Source organism: Amphibalanus amphitrite, unplaced genomic scaffold, assembly GCF_019059575.1.
Source record: "Amphibalanus amphitrite isolate SeventyFive unplaced genomic scaffold, NRLGWU_Aamphi_draft 000753F_arrow, whole genome shotgun sequence".
NCBI lineage: Eukaryota > Metazoa > Arthropoda > Thecostraca > Balanomorpha > Balanidae > Amphibalanus > Amphibalanus amphitrite.
The window spans coordinates 125,649-148,367 of NW_024882247.1; the positions used below are offsets into that span (position 1 = coordinate 125,649).

Consider the following 22,719-nt stretch of genomic DNA (forward strand, 5'->3'; position numbering starts at 1 on the left):
TGGTCAAAGTGTTCATTAATTAAAAAACGTTCAAATTAATAATCAATAGTGAAATGTTGTTAAACCTTAAAGAGAACCTTTAAAAAAAGTTTTGAAAGGCGAAAGCTTGGACAAAAGTATAAAATCACGTGATCAATAACGAAGCTACCAAATGTCAGTGGAATATATAGTGGCTTTTCCGTCATGTCGCTAGAATAAATCGCGCATTATGCCGTTAATGCTGCATAGTGAACTACAATAAAAATAAGACTACCGCGGACCAAAATTTCTGCAGTGCGGCATGCGTGTGGCGAGTGTGATGTGTGATGTGATGCGGTGTTGCGCCCTTTTGATGTGTTTTCCCTAGGGCTTGGCGCCTTATTTATGCGAAATGGATCGAAGGTGTATTGTGGAAATATTCATCTTTTGCAGCGTTTTGGATTTGGTCTGCCTTCTGGTGGGTCATGCAAACGGCCACAGTCAAGGTGAGAAACACACTTTGATTACCTGATTTCGATTGTTTTAGCGAATTTAAGAAGCAAGGATGGTGAGAGCTTGGTGTGAGATATTTGCAAAAATGATTTAAGCCCATAACTCGTTAGTTTGGTATGATTTATGTGTACTGGTACGTAGGTTTGCTTTACGGCATGCGAATCGCGAATGGGAAGGGGAGGTTTGCCAAATGAGCAATGACTGAGCAAAATGACAAATGAACCTATCATGTTTATGTACTGCATCCGAGTACAAACTTCATGTCCCCTTTTATAAGGATATAGTCATTACAGATAACATTCTTGTTCAATTTGCTTCTTACGCAGACCGCAGTCTCCTTATTTTGATTTATCAAACTTCTTATTGTTAATCCTCCTGATAAGCATGTGTATTGAATGGTAAAGAAGCTAGGATTTGGTTCATTTCCTCCATTTGCACCCTTTAAAAAAACTGAAGAAATTCACAAAACAGAAAGATAGAAGAGAGAACACATCAGTCTCAAAGGTCGAATAGTGAGATCACACATTGATAATTACAATACAGTTTCAACAATACGTTTATAAGGTACACCCAACCATACGTTGAGTCAGGTAGGTACAGCTATATTAGGTATGTTAGGTAAGGCTAGGTCAGGTTAGGTTGAATATTGTCATTTCTAGCTGGTAGGGTAGGTACTAGGTACCTACCAGATTTGTTTAGCATTAAATGATGAAATGATAGCTTGATGTATTGTTATGATTTGTGACAACATCAACATGGTGTGGTTTGTTCCATTCTTAGCCCAGGCTGCAAAATGGGATTTTAACCATTTTTCTATCCTTTGTATTATATTGCAGCAATTTTATAATTGGCTTAACATTTAGGCATTTCGTGCTGATGCATATGATTAACTTCATTCAAAGTTTGATTCAAAAGTAGAAGTTAGATGTGCATATGTAAATAACACCATTATTCGTCATAACCACTGGGCCATATGTCATTGTGTAGAATTTACTTTGACCCTTGATTTGAGGTGTCTTATTTTATTTTTGAAAATGCCCCCAATGAGCTAATGATTGTTGTATTACTAACCTGACCCCAATGTGACCTTTGAGTTTTTGCTATATGATGTGATATATGTTGTAGTTAGTAATGTACTTAGATTATTTTATCTCTTTTTTGCTTTTGCCTCTACACATTGAAGTTTGCTTTTTATGAAGGTAGCAATCTGGTGGGTCTGAGACAGTGCAAAAGAGTAGATTTCAATTCATCTTATACGAAAGTCATTGAATTGATCGTATTGCATATACAGGTGCAGTTATGAAATAAGCCTTGACATATACCTACATGTAGTAGTTGTAGTTAGTAGTTACTATTGTTTGATGCAAGTCTGCCTATCCAAGCTTGAGCAATTCACTGACTGGCCTTTCACACTCCTCTCGGAACTTGCTGGTGTCCATAGGATAGGTAGTAGGTGCTAAGTAGAATTTGATTGATATGTCGAACTAGTCTAGTGGCTAAAGAGAACGAGGTTTTTATGTTTACCTACATTATGCTCACTTCATTTGCTGCTCAAGTGCATTACACAATCGTTCTGTGTCGGTAAGGTATCGCATCTCGAATATCGTTTCATCTCGAATCCAGGTCTCAGCAGTCGCGTTACGGAGTTTTTATTAGTGCCTGATTTCAGCGATCGTTTGGGATACTGCAATCCAGTATGCACCGTTGCCCTCCACCTGTGCAGGGCATGATCGCTGCACCGCTGAGCTCTAACCAGGGCTACGGAGTCGATGGATTTTTGGTGACTGACTCCGACTCCGGCTTTCAAAACTCAACTCCGACACCGACTCCGACTCCGGGCAGAACTATCGACTCTGACTGCCTCCGACTCCGACTCCGCAGCCCTGCCTCTGACTGCACCCTTCACTGCTGCCCTCTAACTCTACTCTCTACCGCAGCCCTCTAGCCCCACCTTGCACCTCCTCTGGCCTCCGCCCGGGTGACGGCCCTTGGACTCGGTATCTCTTGGCTGTGTTTAGTTACCAAATATGTACAATGCCGATCCGTTCTTGTCATTCATAAACAGAGGTATCGCGGTAGTGTGTGCTATATGCGCCCTTGCATAAATGCATGTAACGAATAGATATTGGTTTCCTATATTCTAACTTAACAATATTTGTCATCTGATAGCGGTTCGGTGGTTTCCATGCGTCATAGCTTGCCATAACCACTGATTTTCCTTTTCATCGTTTTTAATTCAACTGTTAGGGAAAACGGGCCAAAAATGGGCCGCCGGCTACGCGCAAGACACTGGTGGATCCAGGGCAATCTGGGAAATTTGTCATGTCAATGGCGTCCGAAATTTGTGTACTTTTTCGTCGCTTGAAAAAATTAGTAACATACACGAACGTAGTAGATTACACAGGAACACATATTACAGTGAAATCCAAGGATTCTGGAATAGGGGACACTTTTAGGTAATGTTCAATCAAACACTACTTATGCCAATGCTGCTGTGGAGACTGCGCTCGGTAGCTCTTTTGTTCCGTCTCTTATTCTAGCCAGGCTGTGGTGGCACTTCTGTTACGCGTTCCGTGACATGTATCTCGGAGCGTCTGGATCCAATCGCCTGTAAACAGTGCTTGGGACACAACACACGCGGTTTGTTTGACTGACTGCGCTGGAGGGGCGGGACGTCGCTGGGAGGGGCGGTGCCCCATCGTGCGACGTAGCACACATCGTGGACGCTGCCTGGGCCATCAGTGGTCAGCACGACCCGGCGGCCAGAGGAGAGGCTGAGCAGTGAGCGTAACGGCTTCGAAGACTGTTGTGGGCTGACCTTGTGACACGATGACGTACCTCTTCTTCTGACCTTCGGAGTGCGAAAGATGCGATGTCGATCTCATTCTATTCACCGGTTTGCATTCGGGTGCTGACTGGTCTCTCGCCAAATTTATTCTCGTAGCATTTGTTTGAACTTACCGAGATTTCATGACAGCCGGCAGCTCAGGACATATTGACGCTAATAAAATGGAAAATGTGTGAAAAATGCCCATACCTAATTTAATTCCTGTGCTACGGGAGGTCATATTCTATCCTGCCGGTGAAGCTTTGTAATGATCACGTCTCTCCCGTGACTATCACGCCGTTTCTCGGTCTCCGAGCGGTCGGCGTGCCCTGCGGTCCGCCGCGGTCGCTGCTCGGTTTCTTTGGGGGCGGCGGTGACCACGTGCTGGTAAACCGCGTGGCGCCTCCGGCCTCAGCGGCTGGTCGCCCGCTGTTACTGCGCAGTTGGAGGTGCTTACGGCGCCTCCGCTGCCCGCACCGCTCGGCTCAACGCCTCTGCTGCCCGCACCGCGCCGCTCAGCCGGCCGCGCTCCGCAGCCACGCCCCCGCCGGCCTGCGCTCTGGCCGACCGCGGCAGTGACGCTGGTTCAGGTGCGCAATGTTACGGCGGTACCTATTGCATTTTTGCGATGGCTTTTGCATTGCACATGCGCGACACGTCACTCGTTAGACATGTGTTAGGTACTATTTACGTGTACCGTCATAAAGGGCAGTGTCGGTGAGCTTCCCTTATTTGAGCTGAACTGCTTAAGAAACTTCTCTGGTGTTGTGTTTTGACATTCATCATTAGGCAATAGGCATGTGTTATCCTGCTTGTGGAATACACATTTTCCGAAATCTTTTGATGGTCCATCCCATCAGGTCCAACAGGTGCGCAATGTTACGGCGGTATTGCATTTTTGCGATGGCTTTTGCATTGCACATGCGCGACACGTCACTCGTTAGACATGTGTTAGGTACTATTTACGTGTACCGTCATAAAGGGCAGTGTCGGTGAGCTTCCCTTATTTGAGCTGAACTGCTTAAGAAACTTCTCTGGTGTTGTGTTTTGACATTCATCATTAGGCAATAGGCATATGTTATCCTGCTTGTGGAATACACATTTTCCGAAATCTTTTGATGGTCCATCCCAATTCTTTCTCCTCTTCTCTCGTTGTTCCGGATGTCTCGCCATCTCTCTCTATTCCTTTTGATGCCGCGGTTTGGTGCCGGCCCGAGAGCCTCTGGCTGCCGGCCGTCGCGGTCCGCCGGACAGAAGACAAGGCCCGGCGGCCGCGTGGCCACGGTGCGCGCGCCCACCGCACGGCCACGGCTCACGGCCCGTGGGAGATGGGCGGCAGTGTGGCCAAATTGGTTTAGCGTTAGGGGGGAGGATGTATAAAAAAGTTGTATGAGGATGTCACTATTTTCAAAAAACTCGTCTTCAGTGTCATTTTAGGTGCAGTTTTTACAAGTTATGTGGAAAAACTATACCTGACGTCAAAATCTGGCGAAAAGTAAAAAAAATCAAATATTGTCATCAAAGATGAAAAAAAACATTGCAAGCGCGACAGTACGAGTATGACGGTGTGAATCGTACATTGGAACATTTTTAGTCTTTATTCCTTCACTAGGTATGCTTTCACAACAAAAACGTTGTGATGATGTAATTTTAAAATTTCTGAGGATGTCATTATACTTTTCATTGGGGGTGAATTTCCCCGCAACATCACCAATTTGGCCACACTGATGGGCGGCGCCGGCTGGTCGGTTCAGCCGTGATTGTGCCTGGGCCGGTGTGACCTGTAACCGATTTCAGGGGCAGTCGTAAATAACAATCTCGCCTGAAAGCTGCAAACGGCACAAAAAAGTTCACTGCAAAACATGGCATCCGACATCAACGGAACCGCTGCTTTTGCATGGGCGTAGATTTTCAGAATGCTAAATGTGGTTTGACAGAAATGCGCAAACCATTGTTATGGCTCAGGCTGGTTAGTAGGGCTCTCCGTAGCTCCCTCCCGCCCCGTCCTTCCGTCCGCCCGGCGCGGCGGTTTGCGGGAGCTGCAGCCGTTGCTGATAGGGAGCCGTGCTATCGGGCGGTCAGCGGCGGCCGCCGACACGACACGTCACGTGCTCGTGGCTGGGTAACGCCAACAGCTCGGGCTGGCGGCGCGGCGGTGCGCAGCTTACGGGCGGCGACTGACGGACGGTAGCTGCTTACGGGCGGTGGCTGACGGACCGTAGCTGCTTACGGGCGGTGGCTGATGTCTCACTGTTGGGCGGTAGCCGATTGACTGGTTGAGACGGGTTGCCGCTGCCGGGCGGAGTCCTAGTAGGAGGTTTGGGTGTACCGAGCGGGCCTAAGGTCGATTCAAGGAAGCTATAGCGTCGTTTTGCACAGGTGTGCAGCTGGCTGAGTTCCACAGTTGATGAGCCGACTGCTTCGGGCAATGGGGAGGGGAAGATGACATTTTGCCCCCCCCCCCCCTGTACGGACTTGGAGTGAGTGAATGTGAATTGAAAGTGGAGCTGGGCCCCGTATGGACGGATATCTGACTGTTGCATTGACTATGGACAATGAACATACATCTCTGAAGCCGGCCGTTGCTAGACTCGATAGTTGATAGCGAACTAACGACCGGCCGATGAGGTGGTGCTCGTTCCCCAGTAGGGGCGGGCCCACGGCCCACCTTTTTCAACTGGCTTGGGATGGTCCCTCCAATACCGCGCATGGCTCCTTCAACCCTGCTTCGAGGCTGATTTCAGAGAGTACAGGTCCCGCGGGTTTTAAGCGTAGGTTTTGCCTTTCCGGCTATATCTTTTTCGTCTTCAGCTTTGTAGGCTTTAAGATGTGACCGATTTATTCGTATAGCTCCCTTCCATGGTCATGGAAAAAGGTTTGATCGTATGCCGGCTAGTTTCGGAGAAATTAAAAGAAAACCTCAAAATTCGCTGTTTGGGGCATTCTGACCGCGGCTTGCCTGCAGTCGCCTATGACTACAGTGGTGCCACCCAACGGGTAGGACGCTGAAACACAGAGGCATGAATGAATCCAGCGCGTGGTGAACGGTGGATAGAGGCGGGACTCGGCAGAGGCTATCACTGCGGCCCGCGCAGGGCGTCCTTGGATAGCGAGCGAGCCTTCGGGCGGTGAGGCCAGAGGTCACGACAGCCGGGCGCTGTTTGGCATGAAGGGAGGGGAGGCGCTCGCCTCAGCCAACTCAGCCGGTTTGGTGGTAGTGGTGGTGGTGTGTGTGTGGGGGGGGGGGGGGGGGGGCAGGCGAGAGGGGCTAGAACGAACGGGATAAAATAGAATGGAAATGTCGTGCCATGGTCAACTTACAATACCTATTGTTTACCTAATAAGCATTTATTAACATTACGAAAGAACACATCATATTTGATTGAGAAATATACAGGAGATGTTATTTATCGATGTTACCGTTTACTTTTAATGGAAACCCTACTTCTTATTAGGGGTGATAAAATGCACCCCTCTCCTTGATTCTTCCTGAATAACTCGCGTAAATAGTGGCGGGTAGCAGCGAAGCTTTCAGTGCCGTAAGTTATTTTTCTTACCATAAGTAAATAAATACCTATGCAGTCAGGAATCAGGATAAGTTCAGGCAATCTGCACTTGAAAATTTACACCTACCCTGAAAATTGCATGACCCTGACCAAAATGACCTTTGATCTGTGACCAGTTTCTACACAGAGCCCATTATAGGCCAGAATTCGGCGTGTCAGGTCTCATTAACCGTTCGTTTCTAGACTTAAGATTAAAAACGTCCCAACAAGTGAAATTGTGTTTGGTCCCTTCACCTTGTGTCTTATTTGGCCGGGACCAGCGGAGGAACTTGGCTGGTGCCTTCAGGGCTGCTTAACTGCAAATTTGCCGATCTGCGGAGCGCACGGAGCCAATCTATATCCAGGTTCAAAAGCACTAGGAATGGCATTGCGGCACAGCCAATCTTCAAGGTTTCTGCGCCTCTAGAATATCTGCTGTTTAGCTGCCGGTTTCCGGTCACATGGCCTAAAGGCGAGGTCACTAGCGATTGAAATGGAAACACGTTGAACAGGCTAGCTGTGAGAAGGATTAACCCGGCGGACGCTGGGCCTCCGCGCCACCCGCCGGCCGCTGGGGGTGGGTGGGGGGGGGGCATATAGTTGCCCCCCCTTTACTTCTGCAACGATATCGTCGCAACGCGAAGAGATAGAGAAGCGAAACTTTGCACACATCTTCCTGTATACCTAGCCGAGGTTGTGTCCAAATTTGGTGTCGATCCCATTTGAAATGACGTCACAGTGACGTCATAAGTGAAATGATAGTTTTGCGACTCTCATATTCCTCGCGATACATCAGATATATGGCACCGAATATAAAGGGTCGATTATTGGTCAGAAACTAGATGGAAGTGTAGTTAGCTGTTTAAGGATGACAGCAGGTGCTGTTTAGTTCATTTACAGTTGAGTTTCATGCTCAGTGTCATCAGAAACGGTCCATATCGGAAAACGACAAAACTTTATGACGTCACTGTGACGTCATCTTTGGTGCTACAACCACCAAACTTTCCTCAAACATTGCCTAGGTATTCATTCGAAGCTATGCCAAGTTTCACGTTCGTAGCTCATCAGGTTTCGGAGATATTTCACAAAACGTAAAGGGGGCAACTTTATGCCCCCCCCCCCCAGCGGCTCGTGGGTTAACGTTCATTTTAAATCCGTGCATTGTCGCTTGATATCTATACCGACCGCTTTCTAAAAAGGCTAATTTCTCTCTAGTATTTTTTCGAGTAAAAAAAAAAAACTGACTAAATATGATAGTCCCTGCTCTTTGCGATCTATATAACAAATTGTAGATCGATGCCTCCTTTTTTGGCCAAGTTATAGCGAAAAACCTGTTCAAAACTGATGACCGAATCGATACCCATGTTATGCAATCAACTTAGAAATTTGACCTAACTTGACCTGACCTTTACCTGACCTTCACAAGAACATAACCCAACTTGGCCCCAAGGGTTGCCTGACCCACATAATCGCATTTGTAATGTAAAATGGACCAGAAAACATGCATCACATAATAGTTATCTTCATATTGTGACCCTCAGTGACCTGGCCTCCGTGACCTGACCTGGTATCAGTGACCCCAAATATCAAAATATGTGTTTGACGAACAATTCCCCATCGAAAATTGTCATTCGTCAATTCATTATCGATGAATGACATGCATTTTACTCGATTTTACAACACATTTCTTGAAATGCCTGTAAACGGTGAAAATTCGACATTTGACCTGAACTGTGACGTCATCGGTTTGACCGAGGTCAATGAAATTGGGCCAAAAGGTATTTCCTCGTTGGGGTCATCCAACACCGTTTGCTGCTTGTCGTTATTTTGCGTGATCTCGAGATCTTATGGGGGGGGGGGGCAAAATGCTCCCCCCCCATGGGACCGATACTCGGTACAGGGTGGACCAAAAAGGATGGAAACATTTTGAACTCGCATAAAATATGTGTCATTGCATGCAGGTGACTGAAAATGATACCAAACGAGAGTATATTTCGTGGAAATTCATAATGACATCTCTCTCATCTGCTTTCTCTCGTTTTCAGTCTCCCACAGCAAATGTTCGAAGAGGCCACTTTTGCGAGATAGGCAAAGAGCGGCCCGCCTGGCTGCTGACGCGATAGCCCGATGACACATGTCCGCTGGTTTGGCTCGCACAGCCTTGGTGATCACTCTCTCCAGATAACGGATGCCTTTAGAACCTTCCTTGTAGACCTGGCCTTGAGATGACCCCACAGGAAAAAATCCATCGGGGTCAGGTCAGGTGATCAGACAGGCCAGTTCCAACAGGCACTGCGGGATATCAGCCGGTCACCAAAGTGGTTCTCGCTCCACTTGAGCGTTGTTTCGCGATGTGAGGAGGCGCACCGTCTGGCTGGAATCACATTAGGTCCATAAGACTGTCATACTTCGTTTGGGCTCACTTCAACAACTTCTTTAGCGTCGCTTGGTAGCGCTTTTGGTCGTCAGCCACGGTGTTGTCGCTCCCATCCTCGAACCGAAGTGGAACTGGCCTGTCTGTCTTCTCATCTGACCTATGGATTCCTTTCCTGTGGAGTCATCTCAAGGGCCAGGTCTACAAGGAAGGTTATGTAGGCCTCTGTTATCTGGAGAGAGCGATCACCATGGCTGTGCGAGTCATACCAGAGGACATGTGTCATCGGGCTATCGCGTCAGCCGGCAGGCGGGCCGCTCTGTGCCTGTCTCGCAAAGGTGGCCTTTTCGAACATTTGCTGTGAGAGACTGAAAACGAGAGAAAGCAGATGAGAGAGATGTCATTTTGAATTTCCACGAAATGTTCTCTCGTTTGGTATCATTTTCAGTCACCTGCATGCAATAACACATATTGTATGCGAGTTCAAAATGTTTCCATCCTTTTTGGTCCACCCTGTAGACCCACCCTAACGAGGCGCGGGTTAAATGACAGAACTGTTCCCAAGAAATAACATTACAGTCGTCTCCCGGCCTCGGCTAAAACTTTGGACGACTACCTACAGGGTCTTTCATAATGAATGTGATTTTTAAAAAGCGAAGTTGAAGGTGTTCGTAAATAATAAAAACATACATTTTGTATTTACCTTATTGCAAATTTCTTGGAATTTCTGTTGATGTAATTAAAACTGTCACACTTCACCAAACTTCCCTTTTGTACGGACATGAAATGCCTCCCCCTACAACACGGGTCAGCTCTTTTTTCACGTAGGCGTTTTGGGTGGTCGTGGGAAACGGCTCACTGAAGCGCACGGCTGTCCACCGTAAGATTTGGGGACACTTTTAAAAGAAGCACAATGTCCGCTCTAAAATGATCACAGGCTTGTGAACAGATTCCAGAATGTCACGGTTGACTGCAAGGAACAAAACGTACGAAAGGTCATGTTTTGGGCTGCCGTGGTCGACGGGCGTGTCTTCGTCCACTGGTTCGCTTCCTGCTTATCAGTGACTGGGCCAGCTTATCTGAGGCTGCTCAGTGCTCAAGAAAGAATTCTGGCCTCATGTGCCTGGCGGGGTTTAAAGACAAGGCCGCTGGTTTCAGCAGGACGGCGCTGAAGTGACACAACGGCGGCTGGGCGCCAGTGGTTGGATGGCAACTTTGACAGACGAGTGATCAGCCGTCTCACTGAGCGGCCATGGCCAGCTTGGAGCCCTGATCTCTCGCCGATGGACTTCTGATTTTGGGCAGTCGTCTTGGAGGCCCCAAGCAGAGGCCCTTCCAGTGACCCTCATAGAGCTACAGGTCACAGTGGAGAGGTTTGCTGCAAGGAGGATGCGCTGAGAATGTGAAGCGCGTGGTGCGCCATTTGCGTCAGCGGGCCGAAATCTGTGTCCGAAAGCGAGGCGACACAATTCAAAATCCATGAAGGGTGGAAATGCGAGTCATGTGTACATAATTTCCCATGATTTGTTATTTCATTCGGGTATTGACAATAACTTTGTGATGTTTGTCACCTGAGCTATGGCTATTTTAAAAATAACATTCATTATGAAAGACCCGGTATGAATCGGCACGCCGCGCTGCCAGCGCACCCCGCCCGCTGGCTACGGGTGGCCTTGACCGTTCAATGCCGATTGGCCAACGGCCGAGGTCGTGCGCTGGTCAGCACGCAGACAGGACGGGACACGGTACTGCACATGTGAGTGACCTCTGACCTTTCCCCGTCCCCTGACCGCATGCCGTGTCGTCGGCCCAGACGATAAAAACCGGTTTTAGCCTCTACGCAGGCTGCCACTCTAACCCCTCCCTCCCCACTTTACTATGCGCCGTAGTACGCGCTCGCGAGTAACTGGGCGGAGCAAATGGTCACCGATACAGAGGCGGAACTGGTTGCCCTCCCGCTCGCCGAGCGACCTACCGCTAAAACCCGCGAGACCTTTACCTTTCCTGGCGGCGGTGACGTTGGGATCGCACCGCCCAACTGACTTTGGTACACAATTGTCCATGGACAGTTACAGCCATCAGTCTGAAGTGGTTTACCATTGCCCCGTGGTAGTTTGAACCGTTCCGGTGTACCGTGTCACATACGTGATGCGATAGTAGCTACCTGCTCCTGGTTTTGTTTTACTGCTCTAGCGGTTCAGGTCTGGACAGGCAACGATCTAGTGGATCGTGGGTCATCCCGGCGGTGACACGGTACGTGGCCGGTGACCGCGAACCATGTGACCTGCCCGTGTCACTAGCGTCACCCGTAGCCGGCGGCGGGTCGGCTGCGGCCGACACCGTACGGTAGTGACGGCTGCAGGCCCGGCGGGACATGGCGAGGTGCGCCACAGTGCGCAGCCCGATCCTATCCGTCCTCCTGAATACCTAACTGGGACATCAGGCATACCAGGGGCCGGCCTGATGTCGCGTATGAGCTGACTAAGCTGATAGCGTGTGTGTTTACCTTCCCTCGCGCTGAGGGTCGGTCGAATGGGGTCGAAATCGTGCCGAGCGCCGATCGAACCTTTCGACCGACTGGTATATTGACTCGAGACGTTCGAGATGGTGTGTTGTCATACATGCTGTTCTGATAGGGCGGTCAGGTGAGCAGGGCACCTGAACGCGCCCAGGCGCGAAGGAATCGTACCTATCGGACCCTGGTCGATCGCTTCTGATAGTCGCTAACAGATCCGTATGCTGGGCTCGTATCGCTCAGTGGCTCACAAGTGACAGTACAAACCTGACACACAGACCTATCAAACCGATAATTGTAACGGACTTTTTTATTAACTATGCTACAAGAATCATTGATGAATGAAGTAGTTTTTGCGTATTTGATTCATGGTAACGGAATCGATGTGATTTGAAGGTGGCTCATCCCTGTTGTTGCAGCTGATGGTGATAAACACCGTTATGCAACCATGAAATAATGTAAATAATGTCGATACCAAAACGTAATGCGTAAAACTGGACAGCCTGCATAACACAAAAGGCATGTCTATGTGGTGGTGTTTATCTTTGCGAGCGCTGACCACTGGCCCTTCTGTGAGCTGGCGTGCTGCGCTATGCGCCGCACTGTCGCGCCATATGTCGAACAGTGCTGTCTCGCCGCGTCCGTCCTGTGTGGCCCGGCTGCAGCGCGGCCGGCGCAGATAGTGGCTGGGTCCCGCGTCACTATCGCCGCCGGAGACGAGCCGTGTTTCCGCCAGTCCGACAGCAGCTCTGTCCCGCCCCCGCCTCCTTCCCCGTCCCCTCCGTCCCTGATACGCCCACGGCCCACGCCTTCCGCCTACGACCCAGTGCGGTGGGGGCCAGACTAGCCACCCCGCCCCTCCACTGGGACACCATCATGGGCACTAGTGCGGTCAGGGTCGGTCTGGCCTCCCCGCCCCCGCCCCTTGCACCTGTCAGCCGCGGTCCAACGCATGCCGACGCACCTACCTGCGCGTGCGTATCTGTCCGGAGCGCCGCCCGCCCCCCGTCGGTCGATGTTCGCCACCGCTTCTACTTAGCTGATTGGTCGCCCCCGCAGCCAGGGCCCGCAGCTGACGGTAGGCCGGGCTCCTGTCGACTGCCGCCGCCCTGGGGGCGGGCTGGGTGCTCTGAGGTCAGGGGTGGGTGCTACAGGATCAGGGGTGTAGTAAGCTTAGACGGTAGCTTGATAAGCATGAAAGGTGGTGGGTCACGGTCAAGTATGGGTGAGTCCAAGGTTTGGCGGTTGGCGGTTCATCCAAGGGATGGCGGTTGGTCTGCACATGACTAGTTTGACCTGACATTCGTCAGGGACAGGTGCTCAAATGTCAAGGACTTTAGTCTGGGTTCTTGGTTGAAATGAACACCCCGGATCCCTTATGGGAGAAAACACCATACTTATCGAACATTTATGCATCAGATTTGCTCTTTCAAGAAGGCTTCGTAATGTGTTTGTCAGATATTCAAATTTTAGGCAGCTTTTAAAGCTAGGACTTGCTATACAACAAAATATCAAATACTTCATGACGTTAGTCTATTTGCTTTGTCTTTCATCCTCCAGATCCCTTGTTCAAAAAGGTATGATTTTTCAAATACGTATGATGAATACCTATAAGATGTACCGATTACTAGGAAAGTCGTTTTCGATGGGATTGTGCGGAAGGCACGTTTTCCACGTGGCCTCTGCGGCGGCAGGCCAGGGCGCGCTGCCAACCCGGGCCAGGGCCGCGGCGGGTCTCGTCTGTACCACCGCCTTATATGGGCGCTACACCGGCTGGAAAGCGAATTTGCCTGTCTGTTGTCAGTCGGTCGGTCAGAAGGCGGTAGGGTGTGTTTATGCCTGATCGGGTAATAGTCAGGACGGTAGGGACCAGACGGGTGCGACGGGATGAATGGTCAGGACGGTGTATGGGGCAGGACGCCATGTGCTGGGTATAATATGAGGGCAGGACGGCGGGATTCGGGGCGGAACGCCAATGAACTAAATATGTGGGTCAGGTAGGGATACGACGGTGGTGTCTGAATAGGACGTCTGGGACTGGATATTGGGGTCGGAACAAGGACCGGACCGGGCCATCTATCTCAATATCCCATCTCCTGTCGCCCGCCGTGTCTGTTCTTGGTCCGTCTGGCGATGCTCCCTGTTTAGTGTCTACTAGCTCTGCCAAATACGGTCACTTCGTGTTCACGAGGGCGACAGACGCAGTGACGTAACTCTGACGTGCCTCGACTCGTCTGATCACCACAACTCGTGAAGGGTTGTCGATTGGAGGTCATAAGAGTCAGCAATAACAGCACGTCTCACTGGAGACCGGGGAGGGCGCGCACCGGCAGGGAGTTGCTACTGATATCAGTGAGATGTGCTCGTCTCGTCGGCTAGGACCTCGTCAATGTCTATCCGTCACCGGGTGACCTGCTGTGTTCCGATGGTGACTAGATGTCCTCGCCTCGGGGACGAGGTCGGAGTCGGGAGCTCCCTCGGACGCCTGGCGACCGCTGGCGCATTTTGAGCAGCTCCCGTGACCACCAAGGACAGCAGACTGGTCACCAGACTGGATGGAGAGGCGATTTGTTAGTATTATGACGCTTGTACGAAACTCACCCAACCGTGGCACACTGAACAGCGATCCGCGTCTCAGTGTCAGGGTCAACGCTGCCTGACTGGTGTAAGCCAGACTACGCCGCTCAGTTCTCAAAACCAAACGGGGTCGCACTTGAAGTCTTGAATATACCTATGCGTATTTTCTCTGGAAGTTTGATTCGTCCGGACCTGGACAATAAGCCAAGCCCGAAGTCACACAGGTTTACTGGTCACTGTCTGGCAGCATTTCATTTATTGAGGTGCTGGGGGTCGGAGGTTCGGTCCAAACTGCTGAGGTGAAGTGTGAGCTCGTTTCTTACGTTCAACTTTTTAATTTGCATACTGGGCAGGAATTGCCTCGGCGCGTTTCCAACAAAACCGTTTAGCTCTGCTCAACCCTTTAATGGGTTATCATTTCGCAGAGCTTGACGCTGGTCAATTTCCAACGTCCATGTCCGCCCTTGCGGTGACATGAAAGCCGCTAGATGCAGCTTAGAACTTTTATTGCTTGATAATTTGTTAGTCGCTTGTTGTAATGTTTTGGATCATCAGTCGCGCATCATTACATGTCTGGTTGGCGAATCGTGGCTCTGAACTAGCGTATCCGTTCTCATTGGTATGCAAGCCGTCCCATTCTATGAACGTCAAGTCTGAAGGCCATCCTCGGCTGTTGATTCCGGATCTGAGTCCAAACTCTCACATAAAAACGCTTATGTTTTACCTAAGAAGTTCTGAGCCCGATGTACATACGCTCCAAGGTCTGTGAGAACGTCACAGTTTCCGGATTTGACCGATTCTGTCCGTGGGGCCGGCCATCCGGGAGGTCACAGGGGCGGCGCCTCTCCGTCAATCAGTCGGGAACCTTCGGCTTCTCTGCTTCTTCATACCTCTGAGGTGGTGGTGGCGACTGGACCATAATCGTGTCCACAATCGTTATGCACGTTGATCCTTGCTTGTTTTGACATTTTCCTTGTTATGTTCGGATTCCCATAACTTTTTTATCCACGTTCCTTATGCCGTTGGGCGCTAGCTTGATTTATGTTCGATTTTGGTTTGAATCTTCAATAGCGCATATTCTAACCATTGAGATTCAGAACCCAGGTGCCGGTAGCGACCGGCCTCCTTCCGCAATCCATCAGGTGGCGACTCTGGCCGGCCGACGAAAGTGAAACCACCCATCATCGTGGGGCCGGAGCTGACGTTTGGTCTGTCCTGGCCTCTCCGTCGGTGGCCATGGCTGTCAGGGCCGCCGCCCATCGGCCTTGGCTGCGGCGCGTGGCGCGCGCTCCGTCAGCTGGTGGGCCGCCGACGCATCCCGTGGGTCGACAGTGGCCCTCCCCGTCCTCCCCCGGGCCAGGAGGACACTTCCGGGTTCCGGCAGGACTGGAGCGCGGCCGTGCCCGGCGGCGCGGTACACACTACACAGCCGTGTGTACCGTCTGCCCTGCCGCCGCGCCTCTGCCGTCGCCAGCAGCCCGGCGTGGGCCGGCGTGCGCTGCAGGCCGGTTCAGGGAACGACCGGTGATGGCCAGCTGACTCCGGCCACGGCCGGTATATACGCGGCCGGTGACGACGCCGGCCCGCCCGAGCACGGCCGACGCACGAGCGGGACTCGTGCGGGGGCCTTTTCCGGCCCGACTGCTGACCGGCCATGGCTATTTGTGGACCGTATATTCGTACGGGCTATTTATTAGAGTTTTTGGATCGTCAGGGGCCGTCAACGGGCGCCAGCCGAACGATCCAGGCATGCTGTAAGTCGTCTCTGGACCTTCCGAAGCCCTCTTCCGGATCATCTTAGTCTCAAGTCCGTCCGTTGTTGCTGTGGGCCATCGGAGACCGATGCCGATCGTACGTGACCACACCGCCACCGGATGAATGGTTCGTGTTGATCACGTGCCGTATCCAAGGCACTCTCGAATGGAGAACAGAGTCGGGTGACACATTGTCTACCGCGATGACTGCAGGTAGCGTGCCGATGGAATGGCCAGCTCCGTGGGGACATGTTTCGGATGGCGTTAAGTGGCTCAGATGACCCTGGCGTGAATATGTGTATCACGCTGCTCAGTCGGTCAATATGATGGCATAGTGTTTCGTTCGTTGCTGGACAACTAAAGGAAATGTCCACTAATGGTTCTCAAAGGATAACATTTCTCGAAGTGCCTTTTTATTTATGCAAACATTTTCGACACTCGCTATGCGTGCGGGTGTGCAGCAACTCTCGAGTGAAGGCAGCTGGGCTAAAGCATGTTCCATTTGAAAACTGGTCTTACATTTCAACTGGTTCTGCACTTCCCGGTCCCACTCTGGTGTTATTTTGACGGATGACTTTGTCAGTCCAGCCCGCTGTCGGGGACACGTCGACGGGCAGCGAACGCCGAGCGCACTATCTGATGAGCACACGCATACATTTGTTCGGCGCGCGTGTGCGTGCGTATCGGACCCTCATCGGGGCGAGGAGGCGGCTGGCATGGTAACCTACAACAGGGGGCACCTCAAGGTCAGCGGGGACCGGGCCCACCACAACTGCCGACTGGCGGCGACCGCGGACAGACGGACGGACCGACGGCAGATCGCCGCTTCCGGGTACATTGGCCGGGGTGTGCTCCCTGTAGGCTGTCCTCACTGTCGTTTAGGCTCTGTGTCCTGACCTTATTCCTTACAATTACCTTGCTCTGCTTTTACTTACTGTCCTCACTGTGCTGTCTTCTCTTTTGCGAGACATATTGAACAGTGTGTACTGTGTACGTCCCTGTGCATTATCGCTCTCGTGCCACCTTGTTTTGTCCTTGCTAATCACAAATTACCTGTCCTTCAGCATGTTGTCCTGCGGTGCTATGTGCACTTCTCTTCTGCTTCATGTTGAAATCTTAATATCTGCACCTGTCCCCTGCTGTCAGCTGCTATGCCCTATACTGTCGCACCCCGACCGCACCCTGTTCCGTTTCGTGCTACTCCTCTGCTGTTCCGTGCAATCATTGCGTGCTACCCGTGCTGTCCCGCTCTCGCCCGTGCTGGCTGCGACATGTAGTGGTCCATGCTCCGACCCACGTCCACCTCCGCTGTCGTCACTGGCAAGGCGTTTGCGATGTTACCCGCAAAGATACGTGGGCTTTGGCAGACTGTCACTGCGATAACCCAACAAGGCATTGAAATACTTCAGTCATTGAAGAATCAATACCATACATTGCTGGCTCTCACTGTACGGTATAGAGTCATCGATTGGTGCACCATTGAATAATGTGAGACGCTTCCCTTATGACATGAACCCCGTATTTGTGTATCACGCGTCACACCCAGTCTCAAGCCCCGGTGTCTTGCTGAGAGCCCCTGCTGGCCTAACCCTCATTGTTTGGGCTCGGTTTTCTGATGTATGGCGCAACACATCACCGCTACGACGAACTGAAGAAATTAGGATGCAGCAGTGTTTGTTTGAAATCCGATATACCCAGGGCGATGTTGCGAAGCGGTGACCCATCGCTCCACGATAGGTTGGCAATCAGCCGGCGCTGCGACCGGCACTGACGCAATATTCACCTACCCTGCTTACTGTGGGGGCATACACACACGTCACACACTCTGTGTTGGCGGTCAATATCAGATTCCCTGTGTGTATACCGCAATCAGTGGCACGCGCTGTGGGTGTCACCATCATGCCGATGTTTGCGGATGCCGCTGGTTGTGTACGCGATGTCCTCAGACCACCTGACGCCGATGTGGTGCATGGCTAGAACCAGGCTAGAACACAACGCTGACCTGAAATGCACATCTGAATGCTGTTGTATCGTTGTCACCTGCGGACTCTTTGGCGTCGATTTCATTATGCTACTGTCATTAACTAAACTGGCCGAATGTCGGTTTTATCCTGGTATGTACCGCTGGTCAGTCCTGTCCGCCGCTCTGGCCCGGCAGTGTGGACGGGGGTCAGACGGTCCAGTCACAGAGGACGGATTCCAGTCGGCGTCCGAGCTGCATTGCTGGCGGCTCTGGCGGCCTCCCAACAGGGATGCATGCACCCTCTCCTCCCCCACGGCCGGCTTCAGCATCCCAATGACGTAAAAGTGACGTCACATGGTGGGCGTGTCCGCCTTGCCTCGCTGCCAACTCTGATCAACAAGACGGTATGAGTCTACAGGGGATGTATACAATTGATTAGGAGTGAAGACAGTCATTTTGGTTTACATGTGAACCGGCTTGAGTTCGTTTTGTTCACAGTTTGGATGTTTGCATAACACACTAGTCAAATAATGAAAATAGGAGCGTGTTATGCTAAACATGCAGCCGACTCTTTACCTTAATGATGCAAGCGGATCACCCGCATGCCAGAAGTGGCACAGTAAGGGCCGCTTGTTTAGGGACTGCGATGAACACTTAAATTGATGCCTGTCCGACCGTGGACGGCACACTAACGAACCTACCAGCAGACGTTATGGGTGTGGCGAGGACTTTATGATCAATTTGTCATGTGTTTCTACTTAAGCCTCTGTTGATTCTCCAACTCTTTGATCCTGACAAAATACGGCCATGCTCCTGACTTCTCAACTCACAGCAAGCGACAAAAAGTCGCCCGCTCTGTCAGGAATAGTGGCCACTAGTCCAATCTGGAAAGTTATATGTTGTCGTGGCGGTTTTGTCGTGTTTATTTCACTCTGCTTACTGAAATCAAAACGAAAAATTCATAAGCACACGGTTATAACCATCAGACACCTACCTTGAAGTCGTTGGCTCATAATAAACGAATTTGGCATGTCAGCCCCTGCCTCTCAACTCAGCCCAGACTGCACCATGTCAGGTGGGCGTTTGTTTGTATTCCGTTCGTTTCGTCCCCTGCCATCCTGGATGACGTCATTTGCAACCTCGAGGATGGATGACGTCACATCCCGCTGGCCGGTTCGTAATGTCACGCGTGGACCTTCGGCGGGGGCTGCGGCACTCGTGACCTTGTCTGAAGAGCACTGGGCAGTGGACAGTGGACACTCCCTGTTTGCGAGAGGTCTGGAGATGGGCGTTCCTCAGTGCCCAGCTGGTCGAAGGGATTGCTTAGGTAGCATGACGGCGGTTCGTGGTGGCAGGCAGTAGGCTGTGTAATGTGTATATTTCTACATGACGTAGATAGCGAGGAGGGCGCCAAACGTCGCTGCAGGCCGCCCCGTCGACGTGGGACGGAACTCGAACGTCCTGATAACACAGGATGAGGATGAAGCCGGGGGTTCCCTCGGTGTTTATCGGCACCCCACAGCTGAATCATACCACCACTGCTCCGTCTGCTGTAGCTCGGCTCTCCAACTCCCCCTTTCCCCCAATGGCTATTTGCGATTGCACCACCGTTCGACATATTGTCGAGAAAGCGGCGAGAGAGGCAGTGGACATAAGGCTCCTGCGCAGTTTGACGTGATATAATGGAAGATCCTGTATCACCGTTGCCGCCATGCCATTTGTGACGTTTGAAGACTACTCGACCCAGAAAGCGACAGTTTTCTAGAGGTTGAAGGTGAAATTGTCTTTGTTGGGAAATGCTTCACCACATGTCGAGCAGCGCCTTACATAAGGCTGTTGTCAGTCCTGCAGTGGCGGGTTTCCCCGTCCGCTGTGAATGGTTTCAATCTGACTGGAGGGCATAGAGCCCTATGGGAGTGAGGCCGGTCATCTCTTGGAGTGTTCTGCCGGCCGCCCCCGAGGCTGTCGGATTGAGTGGAAGCTGTCCTCTGCTCTCCTCTCGTTGTGTCACCACGTGGAGGATCTTGCGTTCCCGGGAGATCAGTTACCATATTTGTGGGACCTGGGTCTGATAAGGTCAGTGACGAGCAGCTCTTACGCGATCAGATACCGTCTGTCATCCTTACGGAACAGTTTGTCCAATACGGTGTTCTGATAAGTGAATGATGGAATAATTCTGAATCATGACACGCTACCTCACCGATCTCAGCCACTCAAAAAGTTAACCGCACCCAAATCTGCTTTCTCGGCTTTTGGACCAGGCAAAGTCATCGTGACAGTCCTGAAATGCTTCTTGATATCACTGCTGCCGTATTGACTATTGATGTAATAGTTTGGGCCTCTGGTGCATTCCAAGTTGCGCAATCCCTCCTCACCACCCCATGCTGCCTTTTGTTTGTGTCTGGTAGGCGGTAGTTGCCGGTTTTGTCTGGTGACAGGGGTATGTTGTAACCAACGTGTCGTCGCCCGTGAATAACATTACACACCCCTGTCAATGACTCATCCGGGATCCTGCTGGTGCAAGTTTATCCATCGACTGCGCTGCTTGCCCATTTTGCTCGCCTGCCGATTACGCTCTTCTTGTCGGTTCGATCATGCTGAGTGTGTGGATGAGAAGCTGTGGTTGACTTGTTTTACCAGCCCAGCTTTTGCCCTGCGTTCTCTCCTACCTTCAGTTCCGATTGTCGCGGCGGAGTGAGCCCACGGGAATGATTGTGAGCCCACCGTCCGCGCTGTGAGCCCGTCGTCCGTTGCGTGCCCTCCCCCCTCCCATCCCGCCCCGGGAGGGAGGGGCCGGCACGCTCTCAGCGGGGGTGGGTGGGCGGTGGCCGCCGTGGCCACAGGACGGACCTTGGCACCCGTCCGGCCCCCGACGAGCTGCGGGGCGTGCCTCGACCCGGCGCACAGTGTGGCCGAATACCAGTTTAGCGCGAATTTAATCCCAGCGCCGCTCGGATCCACTGAAAATGGTTATCTGGTTCCAAAACTGACATTTTCCCCTCGCCGGACCTATTGGTTTTCAAAATACGCGCCGGCCGAAAGGGGGGGGGGGGGTACGACCCCCGTCGCTGTTTCGCCCCTGATGAAGCTAGAGCCTCGCGGAAAAAAACGAGCGTGTGTGCCGTTAGGAGACGCAGCAACTGGTATCCGATTTTAAGGTCTCAGGTTAACCTGTGACCTCTGAGGTCAGGTCAAGTGGCCCAAGGCACGGATTCGTTTTTTATTAATAACTTCGCGAAAAAATGCCGCAGAGCCGCAATTTTGGCATCATCGTGTTCGCCTCGCTCAGGTGCGTCGAATGGTATACTTTTTGTTCGGCTAAAGTCAACTTAAGGTGTTGACCTCGGGTCAAGGTCAGGTTAGAGCCTCCCAGATCACGAAGTTGGTCGAAGGAGGTCATGTTGCATATCATTCGATTCGGCAGGTCTTCCTGAGTCCATTGGTGGCTTTTCCGACTCGCTAGCTCAATTTGATCGGGAGTTATTGACGAAAAACTCTTATTACCCTAGTGACGTCATAAATGACGTCACGTAAGGCCAATAATGCAAAAGTGAAGCATCGGACCTTGCAAGGAGTGCGTGAAATCACGATTCCGTGTGCTTGAGATAGTTAATTAGGCTGGAGCCTGTCCGGCCGCGCCGCCCCCGACCTTGGTCAGGTCACGCCGGGCGGCCGACTAGACATGTTCAAAGCTGAATTGACGGCAAATAGGCAAAAAGTGGCAGCTGAAACTTGCTCGCTTATGTTCAGAAATGTGCGGAGAGTTCAGCCATGCCCTATTCGTCATATCCATTTTTATCCATTTTGATATTTTCCAACTTCTTTATGAAATACTATCGTGAGAACGATACACATGCAGGGCTCCTGTTCTAACTCATTAAACTCAGAAACCATTCATTAAAAGCCTACCATGATAGCAGAAACAGCTTCATCATGAATTGTGCTATACGGTGATATGCTATTTTCTCATATATCTTCTCGAAGCTTTCGTAAAATTTACATTGAAAACTGGACATATTTCTCAGTACCATAGCCCGATTTCAGGAACCGGAGCGTGGGTCTACTTTCGGCAGGGATATAAGTCCTCAAATGATAAAGTGGCTTAAAAATAAGGTTCTATCCGATAACTTTGGACAATTTCCTACCCATTGATAGGTATAAATAACAGTTTATCGAAAGTCGGATTTTTGATTAAATTCGCGCTAATCTGGTATTCGGCAAGACCGTGCGGCGGCGGCGCGCGATCAGACACTTTGGGTGATGGGCGGAGGAGGGGGATATCATCACCAACATCTGGTGGTTGAGCGCAGGCATTAGGGGTACCGCCACCCTCCCCTCTGTTGATGGTGTCGTCGACAAACTGTCGTTCGGAGTTCTTTTCTGGTTGGATGTGGACTGTATTTTATTCGGTGAGTTTGTGCGACATTCGTAGCCTGCCCGCCTGCTATGTGAGCTCCTGGGTTTTGATATTCGGCGATTTACAGTTGAAGATAGACGTGAAGATTTCCCGTAGAGGATTTATTGAAGTATACGCGAAGCAAGAAGCGGAAGCAGTTGTGAAGAAAACCGGTAGATGAAACACGCAGACACGGAGCACCATTCACTTTCGCTGTACAATCTGAAGCACTGACACTGCCCCGCTGGGCGCGGCTGCGCGCAGGAGAGTCGGTCTGCGCGCGTGCTTCTGTACTCT

General features: G+C 51.1%; 1 protein-coding gene across 1 annotated transcript in view; it reads left to right on the forward strand.

Moving 5' to 3' along the window:
• Window positions 1–238: 238 nt before the first annotated feature.
• Window positions 239–22,719, forward strand: part of LOC122365645 (transmembrane protein 131-like) — a 61,928-nt gene continuing 39,447 nt past the window's right edge. Inside the window, exon 1 of the mRNA XM_043337053.1 lies at window positions 239–464. Within this exon, the coding sequence (XP_043192988.1) occupies window positions 371–464 (94 nt within the window). The 5' untranslated portion in view covers window positions 239–370. The remainder of the gene's footprint in view (window positions 465–22,719) is intronic.